This window comes from Sycon ciliatum, chromosome 1, assembly GCF_964019385.1.
Source record: "Sycon ciliatum chromosome 1, ocSycCili1.1, whole genome shotgun sequence".
Lineage (NCBI taxonomy): Eukaryota > Metazoa > Porifera > Calcarea > Leucosolenida > Sycettidae > Sycon > Sycon ciliatum.
Genome location: NC_088643.1, coordinates 70871015 through 70887327, shown reverse-complemented (window position 1 = coordinate 70887327; position 16313 = coordinate 70871015). Strand labels below are relative to the sequence as shown.

Here is a 16313-nt window from a genome sequence, read left to right as displayed (position 1 = left end):
GACGTGTGAACGGTTTAGACTCAGCTACGCGCTCTGGAGGGTAGGGTGCCATTTTCGGTAGCGAGTACGGCCGACCATTCAACCTCTTGCATACACCACATTTCTTGAGTACAGTCTTGACGGTTTGTCGTCCTCTGGGGACCCAATAGTCATACCTGACTCGCGATAGGGTATGGTTAGTTCCACTGTGCAGCACCATGCGGTGACAGTCATTGATGATAGCTGTGGTTACTGGATGTGAACGAGGTAGAAGGATGGGATACTTCGCTGAGTATGGTAGGGATGAATTCTCCAATCGACCCTTGCAGCGGATGAGGTTATGTTCATCTAGAAAGAGCGCAAGGTTTTGGACCAGCTTGTTCTTGGCGTTGCTTTTGATAGCCTCAATCTCCGGTGTATAGTGTGTTGCTTGAACATGTTGAATCCACAGATGTTTGGCGTTGTCGATTTCAGCAGCAGACAAATGAGTGCCGCATGTGGTCTGTTGACGGCATCTCTTGACAAACTTGATACCGTATGCTGTTACACGGGCTAGCTTCTCAAACGAAGTATACTTGCTCTCATCTATACTCAGCGGTGATGGCTTGCTGCATGCTGGTCTCGGTTTCCGCAGGACCCTCCGCCGCGAATAGTACTGTGGAAGGAGCATCGATGACGTCTTTGGGCCAGTGTACAGGAGGATCTCGAAGCCATTCTGAACCACACCACCAAGCTGTACTGTCTGTCAGTGTGGCTAGCGATGCTCCACGGGATGGTAGGTCGGCTGGGTTGTCGGCTGTACGGATATAATTGAAGCACACACTCTGGTCTGCACGGATTTCCTTCAACCGATTGGCGATGAAGACAGGGTACGATTTCTCAGTATTCTTAATCCAGCCAAGCACGCACTGTGAGTCAGACCACAGGTGGGTAGCTGAGATGTGAACTGCGCCCAGAAGCTCTTTCTTCAGAAATTTGATGATCCTGGCGCCGATGAGTGCTGCTAGGAGCTCTAGACGTGGTGTACTTGTAGCCTTGATGGGCGAGACTCGTGTTCGGCTGTAGATCAGGTCAACTGACGAATAGGCACCGTCAACTTGTCTCACACACAGGTACGCGGCTGCACCGTAACCATCTTGACTCGAGACGCATCACAGAAGACGTGGAGTTCATAGGTGACCTTGTCGACGTGGATTTTTGGTCCAATGAAGCGAGGAATGGCAACGTCACTTGCGCAGGACAGATCGGACAGGATATCCTTCCATTCATGAACGAGAGCGTCAGGCAGCGGAGAGTCCCAGTCTACATGTAGCTTCCATATACTCTGTACTAGGATCTTCGCACGCATGATGACCGAGGAGAACAGGCCCATCGGATCATAGAATTGGGCTATGCTGCGGAGGACATCTCTTTTGGTAATGACGGAGTACTGGTTTGTGGTTGACTTTGCCGTCGACAGAGTATCGCGATTGGTATCCCATGACATACCCAGTACCTTCATTACATCACAGCTAGGCTTGTCTTCAGGAGCTAGAGCATCTCTGAAGTCAGGATCGTTGGTACCCCATTCACGCAAGTTCATGGTGGCACTGGCAAAGGCGTCCTTTGCCTCTCTGTAGTATGCAGTAGCATCCTGGACGCTGCTCTGCCCGGTGACAACGTTGTCAACATAGATACTGCGACGTACATCATCGCATGTCCCTGTCTGTTGCTGTTGGAGATGGTGGTCGACTGTGGCGGCGAGAAGAAACGGGCTAGCGACAATGCCAAATGGAACTCGGCAAAAGCGGTAGATCACTAGGTTGGCTGTGGTGACGGGTTTTGTAGGATCGCGAAGCCATAGGAACCGTGTTACATTGCGATCTGTCATAGATAGACCTAGCTGAAGGAAGGCCTTCTCAACATCGCTGACAATGCCAATGGGGTGTAGCCGAAATCTCACCAGGATACCACACAGATCCGGCAGAAGTATCGGACCTCGGTGAAGGCAGTCGTTCAGGCTGTTGTGTTCTGCGCGAGTTCTGGCGGAAGCATCATATACCACACGAACCTTTGTTGTGGTACTGCTGGGGCGAACAACACAGTGGTGGGGGATGTAGTGAATCGGCCCATCCTGGTGATCAAGGTTCACTTCCTCGATAATGCCATTGGCTAACTGCTCTGTGATGGTACAATGATACTTCTCTAGCACGTGTGGTGTCTGCTGGAGTCGTTTGACTAAGGATTTGAGACGGCCGAAGGCGAGCTCGTAGTTCTCTGGTAGATTAGGTTGTGGAGTATGGCTATCTTTCCATGGCCAAGATACCATATATCGGCCGTTGATCAGTTGCAAGGAGCTGCGAAAGTGTTCCAGGGCAATGTCGTCCGCTGTCTGCGGATCACTGATGTCATCGGTGATACCAATATCTTCAAGTCGCCAGAAACGTTGGAGATCAAATACTGGGTCTGGCAAGGTGGTAGCATCTGTGAGCATTATGTGGCCCGCAGTGTCATCTGTCTCTGTGTCAGTAGGGCCTGCTGGGACAAATCCCAATTTGGAGTTCAGCAAGACCAGGCCATTGTTGAGTTGGATGTGACCGTTACCCATGGTGGAGAAGTAGAAATCCGTGCCGATAAGGAGGTCAATTTCTACCTCCTCACGCTTGGTGACAATGGTGTCAGCTAGTTGGATGTTCTTGACTTCAGGGTACTGGTCGATGTCAATTGGGGATTTGACAACAGGACAACAAATCCACGGCATAACTTTGGCGGTTACGGGCAAGGCTGATCCGGCATCTCGACATAGGAGGGAAAACTCCACTCTCGGCAGGGTGACCGTTCGCCGGGACGCAGATCCAAAACTAGCGATGGACAACACGTCTTCACCGACAACAGCTGCGTTGACAGAGGCAGCTAACGATTCATGAATAAATGTGCGAGTTGAGCCGGTGTCAAACAACAGTCGGCAGTCTGAGATGTTGCCTTGCCCGGCGACAGTTGCGATGGCGGTTGGGAGATTCACACCTTTGGACTGGACGTGCACCGTAGCGGTAGTATGTTTCTGTGGCCCTTGCTGCTGCTGAGTAGGATAGAAGGTAGAGGCGACGGTTTCAAATAGGAAATAGGTTGCAAACCGGAACGGACTCAATATTCACTTTCTCTCTTGGTATTTTGATTAGAAAACATATGTCACAGTGAGACTACGATGTGTTATACTCCGAGCCAAAATTTCATGGCTCTGCGATGACCAGAAGCGCCATATCAAGCAGGTGAGTTTTTGACGTGTTGCTTCGCACTGCGACTTGAGTTTTACGACTTTCGAAAAATCAACTTCTTGTCGCAGGTAAACAGCGGCTCGCCTCTCGACAATAAAGCACCGCATACCAATCAAAACTAATGGAAGCACACACAAGGCTTATTGTTACTCTGTACTGGCCGTCGTGGAGCGATAGCAATTACCTAATTTCAGACCCAGAGTGAATTTGACGGGCACTCTAAAACGTGTCCGGTTTGGAGCCACCTCTGATTTGAACTTTTTTGAAGCGAAAAATTGGGCAACTTGGAGGCAATGGGTCAACACAAAGGAGTGGCTCAGTTCGATTGACTCTGGCCCCAGAGCAAACTTCAACATGCCAGTTTCCTTCCACAAACATATTTCGAGTGAAAAATCAACGTTGATGATCGTTTTGGGTCTATACAAATTTGGCTGTCAAAACGTTCCGGTATCGAGCCGTCTCCTCTACTTGCGGCAGCTGACACTGGTGATGAGCCAAATTTCTGAGGGCACAGGGCACGGTGATGGGTCAACAGATTGCAGTGATAGCAGGGTCTTCTAGCAGTACAGTCCTTTGCCCAATGTCCCTTCCGTAAGCATACAAAGCAGTGGTCTTGTAGCTGCTGCTGTCTGGTAGAAACCGTGTTGAACGTTGGGCAGGTGTCCGAGAAGTGTTGCAACTTGCAGAAGAAGCATCTCGGAGTGGCGCGCCGCACAGAGCTAACTAACGTGGCTGCCGTGGCCGGAGGTTGGGAGTAGGCAGCATGAGGCTGTGCGGAAACAGGCGGTGGTCGTGGCAGAGTGCTCTCTGGTTTGCTGGCTGTGTCTCCTGCCAGTCGCTCAGCCGATTCACGGACCTCCAGGTAGATTCCCAGCTGTTTCCGCAGCTCATCAACAGTCCAACTCTGATTGTGGGGTTTCTGTGTCTCAAGTTGTACGATGACGCACTTTGGTAACTTGGAAGTGATGACAGGAATCAGCAGTTCCTGTTGCACACTTTGACCTTCCGCTTGCAAACAGCGCAAATTAGCCTCCACCTCGTTGTAAAATCTCCGCAACATGTGAGGTTTATTTGATGGCGCTGGCATTTCGGTAATTGCGCGGTATCGGGCTGCGATGATGGCATCCTTCTTGCCAAAGCGATCCTTCAATAATCCTAACGCCACGGGGTAATTTGAATCGGTGGTGGGAATACCGGCAATAACATCCAGGGCCATGCCTGTCAAATGACTTCTCAAATACGACAGTTTCTGTACGGCAGACAGGCTTTGATTTGTACCGATCGCAGATTGAAACATGTCAATGAACTCAGTGAAATGAAGTATGTCACCATCAAACTTCCTGATTGTGAGCACGGGCAATTTCACAGATCCATGAGCACTCTGTGCAGGCTGTGCCGAGTTGGCCGCCAGCTGGCCAACCGTGCTGGTGTGCTTCCCAATGGCTGACAGCAACTGCTGTGTTTGTTGCTGAGTTGCGGTGTGCATTGTCAGCAGCTGCTGGACGTCAATTCCAGGTGCTTGACTGCTGGTACTGGTGTTCTGGGCACTGGCGCTGGCTGTGGCTCTTTTGGCTTGAGCACTCAGCAGGGACAGATTTTTGAAGTACGTGTACGACGGTAACGTACTGGCCATATTTTCATACTCTTCATCTTCTTTCTTTTTCTTTTTTTGAGTTGCTCCACTAGCCACGAAATCGTATAACGCAGCGCCGTACTTATCTAGGTCAGCATCCAACTTCGTGAGGGCATCTCTATGCTGTTCACAAAACTGGGTCCGAATCCCGACCCACTGGTCTGCGTCGTCAGATGGACAACTTTCTGAAACTAAACGTTGGCACTTCGTATCGTCATCGTGGACAGTAGAATACAATGCACTAATTTTATTTGCTAAAACTCGGAGACTCCCTGGATACTCGGACATGGTTTCGGCACCAATTTATGTTGTGACTAGAGTCTAGACTCTCTTAGTTCCACAACATAACTAACTTCATAAGGACTGGGATTAATTCTCATTCAGTACTACATGACTTACTCTGATCTCTGATCATCAAGAAGCTAGGTAAAACCATAAAGCCATCAAAACAAACAAAAGGGCTAATGCTACGTGGACGATAACGTCACACAAACATACACGTGATATTATGTACAACTTCGTGATGTAATCACGACAATACCTAACCCTACCCCTATCCCTAACCTTAACCCTAACCCTAGCCCTAGCAACAACGCTAACCCTAAGCCTAAGCCTAGGAATGGGACCAAGCCAAAGCCTAAGCATAACCCTAACCCTGACCCTACCCCTACCCCTACCATAACCCTAACCCAAACTCAAACTCTAACCCTAACCCTGACCCTACCCCTACCCCTACCATAACCCTAACCCAAACTCAAACTCTAACCCTAACCAATACGCTGACCCGAACTCTAAGGCTAAGCCTAAGCCTGAGCCTAAGTCTAAACCTAAGTCTAAGCCTAAGCCTAACCATAACCAAGACGCTAACCCTAACCCTAACCCTAACTCTAACCTTAATTCGAACTCTAACCCTAACCATGCATTAGCCTGACCCGAACTCTAACTCTAAGTCTAAGCCCAAGCCTAAGCCTAACCCTGACCCCAATCCTAACCCTAACCCTAACCCTTACCCTGAGCCGAAGCCTAAGCCTACCCCAAACCCTGACCCTGGCAAAACTAAAACTTAATCTAAGCCTAACCCTAGGCCTAAGCCTTAGCCTAAGCCTTAGCCTAAGCCTAAGCCTAAGCCTAGGCATAAGCCTAACCCCAAATCCAAACTCTATCCCTGATCCTATCCCTCGTGCTAATACAAACATTGACCCTAACCCTACCCTGATCCTAACCCTAAAGCTAACCCTAACTGTAAACCTAACCCTACCCCTAACCCAAACCATAACCCTAACCCTCGTCCTAACCCTAATCTTGACCCTAGCTCTAACCCTAACGCTAACCCTAAGCCTAAGCATAAGACTAAGCCTAAGCCTAAGCCTTAGTCTAACCCTGACCCTAACCATTAGCCTGACCTGAACTCCAACTCCAAGCCTAAGCCCAAGCCTAAGCCTAAGCATAAGCCTAAGCCTAGGCCTAAGGTTCCGCCTAATCCCTACCCTAGCCCTAGGCATAAGCCTTGCCCTAAACCGAAGCCTAAGCAGAAGCTGAAGCCTAAGCCGAAGCGGAAGCCTAAGCCTACCTCTAACCCTAACCTTAAAACTAACCCTCGACCTAAGCCTAAGCCTGGACTTACGCTTAGAGTTCGTGTCAGGCTAATGGTTAGGGTTAGAGTTAGGTTTGGGTTAAGGCTAGGCTTCGAAGTAGGTGCTTGTCTTGGTTGCGCTCACCTTCCCTCCTACGTTGTGTGCAATTATAAAACTTAGAACGTTCCCAGTTGGAAGGCTGTTGGAGGGCGCATCCTAATCCAAGACTTGCTTTAGCTAGTAGCCAGTTAATTGTAGAACATCAGTACCGTCGGCTAGTGTCGTGCAATGTTATCGCATGAGCTGATTGTTTACTAGTAGTAACTGGTGGTGTTTAATAGTGGACAATTGGACATCATAGCGCAACTTGTAGTTCCTTGGTCTTTTTTTACTGTAAAAATCCCATGAGTTCGGAAATTCACTGACGATGATAGTCACAAGAGATTATTCTGAGAAACCCAAGTTGGACTTAGTTGGAATGATTATGTGTGTAAATAACCTACGTGGAGATAATAATTTTAATATAGCTATGAATAGGATGAAGGCCGCAGACATCACGCAACTACGTTACTTGTTTGACATGTATTACTGTGTATTTTATAACAAAAATATTATTGAAAACCCAGAATCGATTTTCTCGTTCCTATCATCAGTGGGAAAAACGGAACTAAGGATACAACCAAAGAAACTGAAGTTAATAAGTACTGTAAATAGAAAGGTGTTAAAAATAACATCAAGATACAAGTGCAATAAAACCACTAGAGGAAACGCAAAAAAGGGTAACAAGATTACATAACCAAAGGCGAGAAGGCACTGAACGAAGTGTCAACCTACGAATACAACTTCAGTGCAACAATGTGCTCTTTCTGCTTACACAAAACAGGCGTATGTATGATGACTCTCATTTTTCTGTACTGTGTCGTGCGCGTTATGTCCAACAGTTGAAAGTCCTAGAGGCAGTTTGTATACGTATTCATAAGCCTGTTTTGTGTAAGCAGAAAGAGCACATTGTTGCACTGAAGTTGTATTCGTAGGTTGACACTTCGTTCAGTGCCTTCTCGCCTTTGGTTATGTAATCTTGTTGCCCTTTTTTGCGTTTCCTCTAGTGGTTTTATTGCACTTGTATCTTGATGTTATTTCTAACACCTTTCTATTTACAGTACTTAACTTCAGTTTCTTTGGTTGTATCCTTAGTTCCGTTTTTCCCACTGATGATAGGAACGAGAAAATCGATTCTGGGTTTTCAATAATATTTTTGTTATAAAATACACAGTAATACATGTCAAACAAGTAACGTAGTTGCGTGATGTCTGCGGCCTTCATCCTATTCATAGCTATATTAAGATTATGTGTGTGTTAGAATAACAGGAGACGTGACAACATAGCTTATGCTATTGATACCTTTTTTATTGTTATTGAGTCTAAGAAGGCTTAGATGGAACGTAAAATTAAAATTGCTTCTGGAAATGAGCTCAAGCCTAGCACAGTGCCTGCCCTTCTGTCTTCATGCTCAAGACGACCATGACTAGAGTGGCTATGCTACAGAATTCTTTCTACATACGCTCAAGTCCGGTTTTCGTGTCTCATACTTGGCGGTGCTGGCTAGGAACTCTACACGGAATACGTCCACACTCTGAAGTTTAATACTGCGATTTGATAGGGCCCATTTGACCAACTACTACTTCAAGTAAGTACATTCCTAAATGCAAAAATGTGCCAAGTAAGTTGAAGAGGTGGACATGACTGCACTGAGTGTCAGATATTCTGAGATAACTCAAGCTGCAAGTCATTAGCCTCCAAAGAGGCTGTATGTCACGCTGAGGTCAAACACATCACCATTAGCGTCACCGAACGTGTACAATCACGTATTTGTTGAATGGTCATCGAGCATTGGAAAGTGAATGCATGTACAGTCATGTACAATGTAGGTAGGTGTTATCTTGGCCAGCTAGCAGATGCACATACATGTACATGTCACCCCCTGGCCCTAAAAGGAGTATACAGTCAGACCTCGCCGCACACATCCGTTTTCCACAAAACATATCCGGATAGGTGAGGAAACATGTACAATCATGTACATGTATGTACATGATTATAACCTAACACTGGTTAAAAACCAGTATTAGATAAACCTTGTTATAGTTCACGCAATTGTTAGATTGACAGTACTAGTTTGCGTGGCAGCATCAACAGCAGGCAGGTTAACGAGTGGAGGTAACCAACATGTAGCCGGGGTGTTCCGACGTGGTGAAGGCCTACCCATGGCCACGTCGGGACATCACCAACCCCGTCTACAGAGAGCACCTTCTCGCGACAGTGTCATGGTGATGACAAAAAAACTGTTGACAGTTGACGAGCTGAGAGAAGGACGCCATGGGCAGAAGTTGGAAGAAAAAAGAAAAAGAAAAAGAAGTCTCTATACAAGTTAAAGAAAAGAGCGAAGAAAACAAGACGACATCAGGAGTAGTCTCCTAACCCCTAGCATAATGAGGGTCAGAACCGGGTGCGATACCCATATGGTTCAAATGGTCCGCAGGGACCGGGGCTCTGCCAACCGCGGAAGGTTGTAGTAAGGTCACTGTTTCCGAACACAGTGTCCTCCACCTTGTTTCATGCTGTCAATCTAACAAATGTATGTACATGTACATGATATTCCTACTTCGTGTATGGGTAAACTTGAAATACCAGTAGGCGCTCTTGTGTGACTTGGTTCAAGTATGTTATATTTTATGCACACTCCAAGACAGTATGATTGTTATCTTTTACACACGCTCCAAGTATGTTATCTTTTGTGGATTGGCCACAGGCTATAATTATAAGACTTAGATGTTACTAGTAGTATTGTTTAAAAGCGCCCTATTCACGAAAGTGTATAACACGTAAGATTTAAAGACTGTCCCGTCAGGTAGGAGGTATTGAATAGACGACAGCCAGTGGTATTCAGTGGTACGCGCGTTTAGACGAATAATTAGGGACTATAACCTAGATTTAGTTATGACAGTATCCAATCATGTACCTCTCCGCTTGGTGGACAATGTGACAATACAAACCATGTCGGAGTCCTGAAACACGACTCTCATGCAAATCAGAACAAAGTCCACTTTTACAAGGTAGGGTGTTCAAGAGTCTGATCTTAGGTCAGTTACTACGCTACGGAGTGGGCGAACTGCACACCAATACACGAGTATACAATTGTATGACTAGTACAATATGACCTTGTTCGTGCACAAGAGGTACAGATAAGACGTAGAGACCTTGTTCGTGTACGCACGAGCCACCCAGGTGAGGCACTTTGTCCTCTGCAGGCAATCGTGGTCATCTGCCAATAATCTCCATTTTATCATGCGCTGATTGTCCAGTAACTGGTGGTGTTAGTGGACAATAGCGTAACTGGTAGTTCTTTGGTCTTTTTATTATTTTTATTAATGTATCATATTCTTAAGACTGGTTTGTTCCACTTCATGCAATCCCCTGCGGGCTCTTTTATCTGCCAATGGTTTGAGTTTTGACATGGAGTCGAGTCGATCTGACAGGCGCGAGGAGAGAAAATGCGTCTTTACCACAGCAGGTGATGCTTGCATGTACATGTACTTAAATACAAATGCGTGTACTTACGTAGTGATGAGTATCAGTTGAAAGTCATGTTATTTCACACGATGTTGTGCACAATCCACTAATACCACTGAATACTTTGGAGAAGTTGGTCTACACCACACGTGATCCTGCACGTTCCAGCCAATTAGAGTACATGTACATACCTTCTCTGGACAAAACAGACCAAGCAAACACTAACTGCCCTCACAAAAAGATACCTTGATAATTAGGCGAGGCGGACGCGTGAAGCTGCAATCAGAAACCACTTGCTACAAAACTAGCTACTACACGCTGAAGGTCTGTTCTATTGTGTGAATGTGCCCGTATGCGACTTAGATTCCCAGTGCCACTTCTCAGCGTGTCAACACACATTGTCTAACTTTAACCCGGACGCTGCGTGAAGGTAAATTTACAACTACCTCCAGCCGAGTGTAGATAATCAAGCCCAAGAGTAGTAATTATCATACCACACGTAGTTTAGGCAGATACTCAATCTCCACTAGTTGTACAGTTATGTACACATGCTTGCATGTCCCGTTTCCTGGCTACACTACCACTGTATGACTACGTGTACATGATGTACTGAGTTGTTGATCCCATCACACCTAGTCAACAGTGGCGAGCTTCGCTGCAGACTTTGGGAGCCTTTGAAGGCTTCGTCGGACTATAAAAGGCAACTTTCCCAGGTGCCCAACTTCAGTTCAAGACAACCTTCCCAGCTGTTCAACTTCAGTTGACAAGGGCCTTCAACAACCTAGAACTAGCCTAAGCGAATCTGCTTCACCCGTGAATTGACGCCTTCCAGGCATACTTGAGGCTAGCTTTGCGGCGGAATCCTTCCGATCTGCTTCGACTTGCACTGGCTACAGTAGACCGCTGTTTTGAGGCATTATACATGGCGTCGTCCGTCACCATGGCAATTGCTGTACTCTGCGGCGTACTGGCAATGTCGAAGGTGGGCTATGGGCAGGATTTCAGAGGTAAGAAAGATCTTTTAGAGGGTTCTATGATCATGATGATGTGCACTGCGGTAGATCTACATGTACATGCACATGTACATGTCTTTACTGCCTTTAGTCTAGACTAGTCATATTTACCAGTTCCACTACTCCATGGAGACACTTTCACAGCTTCGCAGGGTGGGAACACCTCCTGTACAAAGGCTACATGCAGCAGACTATACGGTAGCACACGAAGTCGAAGGTACTGGACTCCTTCTGTGGAGCAAGCGTTTCGTCACTCTTGAAGTCTTGTCACTGTAAAAAGAAGTTGGTTGCTCCTACGTGGAAGTATACCGTGGAAGTATACCGTGGAAGTATACCGTGGAAGTATACCCTAAAATCAAATTTTCACCAGCTGTAGTCTTCTGGGTGCTGAGTCGAATGGTCTTGGTCCGAGGAAGCTGCGACGCTCCCTTCCTACTTAAATCCCAATCGAACTCGCGCACTTCCACTGAAACTGGGTGACTGCGCCCTACTAAATGGGGATTTGTATGCAAAATGTCACTAAAAGCGCCATTTCGTTCTTATAAAAGCACGGATGACCGCCATTGGCCCATATGTTGTAGTCTTTTGGACGCTGAGTCGACTGGTTTTGGTCCGAAAAGCCTGCGATGCAGCGTTCCTCCTTTATTCCCAATCGAACATGGTTGAACAAGCGGTCACGTGCTCCTGGGTGCCCAAATCACCTGGTCACCGCGCCAGCAGGCGACAACTTTCACACCAAGGTTCAACTCGAGTTCAACTCGAGTGACAGGACTGCACCCAAAAAAGGTCAAACAGGCTAGTAAGTTGTACCCTGCAGGCACGGTGACCAGGTGACTGGTGTACGCAGGAGCACGTGACCGCTTGTTCAACCATGTTCGATTGGGAATAAAGGAGGAACGCTGCATCGCAGCCTTTTCGGACCAAAACCAGTCGACTCAGTGTCCAAAAGACTACAACATATGGGCCAATCGCGGTCATCCGTGCTTTTATAAGAACGAAATGGCGCTTTTAGTGACATTTTGCATACAAATCCCCATCTAGTAGGGCGGAGTCACCCAGTTTCAGTGGAAGTGCGCGAGTTCGATTGGGAATAAAGGAGGAAGGGAGCGTCTGAGCTTCCTCGGACCAGGACCATTCGACTCAGCACCCCGAAGACTACAACTGGTGAAAATTTGATTTTAGGGTATACTTCCCCTTTAGGGCTTCCTGCTGAACAATCATGGTAATCACGTAGACTTGGACGTTGATCGTGCTAAGCTTTACACCTACACCTAGGCTAGTAGTAGTAGTAGTAGTAATGCCCCACAGCACACAACCTTCCAGTCTCACTCATATCACCCACCCTCTGCACACTCACCCAGTCCACCTCCCCCACCCATGCCCTACCCCTCCCCCACCCAACCACTATGTCTACGGGAGTGTACAAGTAAGTTCAAACATGCAGTGTGCTCATTGATCGTGTTCGATGTTTGCTCTTCCTTTGCTTGTTCAGTAAACACCTGTCCAATACCCGCACAGATCCGGAATGGCCGTTATACCACAACAGGTCGGAGTGTAGGAAGCACGGTGACCTACGAATGTTTCGCTAACTATGAGCTGGTCCGTGAGGCGCAGGCAACGTGTCTGCAGGATGGATCCTGGTCCAGCCTAGCACCAGAGTGTCAACGTAAGGGCCAAGGGGATAAGCTTATCGCTTTCATAATAATAATTATAATAATGATAGAAACGATTTGTGTGTTGCTCCCCTTCGTGGCCGTGGGAGCTCGCGCTTTTCCTGCCGACGTGTCTTGAAACTTGACTGATACACGACTGTCATCCAGTATACGCCAGAACCATCGAACGTTTTGTGCGCTGAGCAGGGAGTAGTGCATTGTTTCGAATTTGCCGAGTGGAAGGTGTGATGGACTTTGCGTGTGCTCTGGATGGCAGTCACTAGTTAGGAAAGGCTATGCTATGGCCGAAAAAATCAAAAACTGTTTCTAGCGGTCCTGCGGCCAACTGTCAAGTCAATGATTCCTCCACACAAGTTTGCAATGGATAAAAGCTAAATAAAACTGTTTTGTTACTCCGGAGTTCTGGTGGCTATTACAGTATATTAGGCAACAAGTTGAGTTTCCGTTCAAAAACTTCCATGACCATTAGCGTAATCATCAGACAACACGCTTGTTCTCCAATGATTGGCCAAATATCCATGATGCTCAAGAATTACAACGCATTTTAGCGGCTGGTTACTCGGCAAACTTGTGTCCTTTGACTAGGCCCTCGCGGTGTCGAGCACGTGTGCAAGTATTTACTAGCAACTTTGCTTATAATTCCTGTGCAATCGCCGAGGTCGCTACCACAATTACGTTGAGAGAATTCACTCCACTGTCATATTTCACATCATTACAACGTGTTTCTGGCATGGCTGCTCTGTTGTGCTCAGGTATCCGCTGCCCAGATCCAACACGCATACCTAACGCAGGTTTCCCGGTGCCGGACCCGACAGTTGGTAATACAGTGACATATCGCTGTTTCCCAGGATACACTCTAGTTGGCCAGGCTACACTGGAGTGTCAGCCGGATAAGACATGGTTTCCAGAGGTGCCGTCATGCATACGTAAGCCCACTGAGCAGCAATGCTGCCACACGCATGTGTACTGATGCATGTACCCATCAGAGAATTGTAGATAGACAACTCTACACTACTCGATCTCGAAGTCTGAAGAAAATGTTGCACGGTCGCTGATTGGATGACGACTACACCATAGCTTAGTGGTAGAGATTCACTGGTCATAAGCGAGGGTCCCTGGTTCGAGTCCTGGTGGTAATAGCCAATTTATTCCTCAGACCTTTTTCCGGTTTGCAACTGCCCCTCTAACTGATGAATATTTAATGTGCTGGGGCTCCCTGCGTGCTAGTTGGCACGTGAAGTTACAGTGAGGGCTGTGTCCCATCAGCCCGTGTGGATTCACAGCCAGCGTGAGTTTCAAAGTCTGAAGAAATGTTGAACAGTCGCTGCTTGGATAATGACTACACCAAAGCTTAGTGGTAGAGCATCGCTGGCCTAGGCGAAGCCCTGGTTTGATAGTCAATCTTTTCTTCAGGCTTTTCCCGTTTGCAACTTTCCCTAAAACTGACGAACAAAATCATCATGTAGAGCAATTATCCATTGTACGTTAGTCCTGCAGGAACTAAATGTCCACATGCAGCCATGTACTACGAATGCAAATGCTACATTATAGGGAAAGAGCTTACTGTATTGCTTTGTATAGCAAAAACTAATCATCTTTGCGATGTGCCCGACTGCTTTTCCCTACAGAAACTACATGCCCGCAACCAAGTATTGAGGATGGTCAGTACACAGTGACATCGTCCAGCCTTATTGTTGGTACTCGTATAACGTATCGATGCAACGCAGGATTTGAATTGGTGGGCAACGTGGCAGCAATCTGCCAGAACAGTGGAGAATGGTCAAATCAACCACCAACATGCAGAGGTGAGCAGGGCGGCTACTCATTGGTGAATATGCACCACACAGCCCTTGCCATGCACCACACAGCCCTTGCCATGCACCACACAGCCCTTGCCATGCACCACACAGCCCTTGCCATGCACCACACAGCCCTTGCCATGCACCACACAGCCCTTGCCATGCACCACACAGCCCTTGCCATGCACCACACAGCCCTTGCCATGCACCACACAGCCCTTGCCATGCACCACACAGCCCTTGCCATGCACCACACAGCCCTTGCCATGCACCACACAGCCCTTGCCATGCACCACACAGCCCTTGCCATGCACCACACAGCCCTTGCCATGCACCACACAGCCCTTGCCATGCACCACACAGCCCTTGCCATGCACCACACAGCCCTTGCCATGCACCACACAGCCCTTGCCATGCACCACACAGCCCTTGCCATGCACCACACAGCCCTTGCCATGCACCACACAGCCCTTGCCATGCAGAAACACACAGCCCTTGCCATGCACCACACAGCCCTTGCCATGCACCACACAGCCCTTGCCATGCACCACACAGCCCTTGCCATGCACCACACAGCCCTTGCCATGCGCCACACAGCCCTTGCCATGCACCACACAGCCCTTGCCATGCACCACACAGCCCTTGCCATGCACCACACAGCCCTTGCCATGCACCACACAGCCCTTGCCATGCAGAAACACACAGCCCTTGCCATGCAGAAAGGGCATGTCATCCCTCAGGCTTTTCACTGACACCCTTATCTCCACATTAATTTTAAATCTTTGTTGAGTGAGTTGTAAATGTTTCAACGGTATTTTATTTTCGGTTGCACTGTGGATGTGTTATTCTTTGCCCTTGGTGTCTCATTTCTCGCCTCTGCTTTTGCACACGGTTCAGTCTTCATAAAGTTATGACTTACAAGCAGTAACTTACACTATTGTGATGCCACATGCACCGGCTTGTTTCATTCGTCTTGGTTGCTTGTATTTCACTTGAAGAGAAAGCACGAAAGCTGGCTAATGAAATTCCTCACACCAAATTCTTTCCGAAAGTTGTAGTTGTAAGTTTCTCGTCTCCTAGGAAGTTTTGCATATCGTTTTTTCTTTCCACGTTAAATCCAGCAACTGGATGCCCGATACCAGAAAGCATTGTCAATGGCGGCGTGGTGTATTTGGAGACGACGGTGGGAAGCTCTGCCTTCTATCAATGTAACGCTGGATTTAACCTGATTGGCGAGCGTGAGCGCGTGTGCCAAGCTGATGGTAGCTGGTCTCCTGAACTTCCAACATGCATAGGTGAGCATCTTTTCCTTCATTCAGCGTAAATTATTGAGGTGCTACTTACCGATTATGTGCTATTTGAGTATTTGAAATTATACACCGGTGACATGCTTGTGTCCATTACCATAAAAGCCCGTATAAACGCCCACACAGTATAACACCACTACCCGTTTACATGCCCAGGTGCCCAGTGTCCACGCGTTTGTCCGTTTTCTAGTCCACCTCCGTGTAAACGCCCATGGGCGAAAGCACAGGTCCATTACACAGTGCAGTGCATGCACAGCTCCATGTGCATGTACGGTACTGTAGTATAACTTAGTGTACAATACACTGTGCTAACCTCATTTGTACATGCACCGTAGCACAGCATGATGTGAAAATCAGTCTGATTTCACTTATCCGAAATAACGCCCGGGCCCACATTAACGCCCAGGCCCAAATTGACGCCCATGTTCTGCACCTCCACTAGAGTTTCCGCCCAGGCCCTTATCACGGGCTTTTACGGTAATTCATCTTTTATCTCATTTTGTTCATTCTACAT

At 47.5% G+C, this 16313-nt stretch overlaps 2 protein-coding genes across 2 annotated transcripts in view; one reads left to right on the top strand and one right to left on the bottom strand.

The window, feature by feature from the left end:
- Window positions 1–1081: 1081 nt before the first annotated feature.
- Window positions 1082–4866, bottom strand: LOC135806668 (uncharacterized). Its single transcript, XM_065320900.1, has 2 exons — window positions 3835–4866; window positions 1082–3037 (listed from the first exon to the last, which is right to left on the bottom strand). The coding sequence occupies exons 1-2, from the start codon at window positions 4864–4866 to the stop codon at window positions 1082–1084; spliced, it is 2988 nt and encodes a 995-aa protein (XP_065176972.1).
- A 5932-nt stretch (window positions 4867–10798) lies between these two features.
- Window positions 10799–16313, top strand: part of LOC135805228 (sushi, von Willebrand factor type A, EGF and pentraxin domain-containing protein 1-like) — a 37064-nt gene continuing 31549 nt past the window's right edge. The window contains exons 1-5 of the mRNA XM_065319238.1: window positions 10799–11014; window positions 12513–12686; window positions 13446–13619; window positions 14322–14498; window positions 15614–15787. Of these exons, the coding sequence (XP_065175310.1) occupies window positions 10930–11014; window positions 12513–12686; window positions 13446–13619; window positions 14322–14498; window positions 15614–15787 (784 nt within the window). The 5' untranslated portion in view covers window positions 10799–10929. The remainder of the gene's footprint in view (window positions 11015–12512; window positions 12687–13445; window positions 13620–14321; window positions 14499–15613; window positions 15788–16313) is intronic.

Coding starts and splice junctions, on each gene's coding strand:
- LOC135806668 (XM_065320900.1), bottom strand. CDS start 4,866: ATGGCCAGTACGTTACCGTCGTACACGTACTTCAAAAATCTGTCCCTG. Junction 3,038..3,834: donor AGCTACAAGACCACTGCTTT/GTATGCTTACGG, acceptor TATCCTACTCAG/CAGCAGCAAGGGCCACAGAA.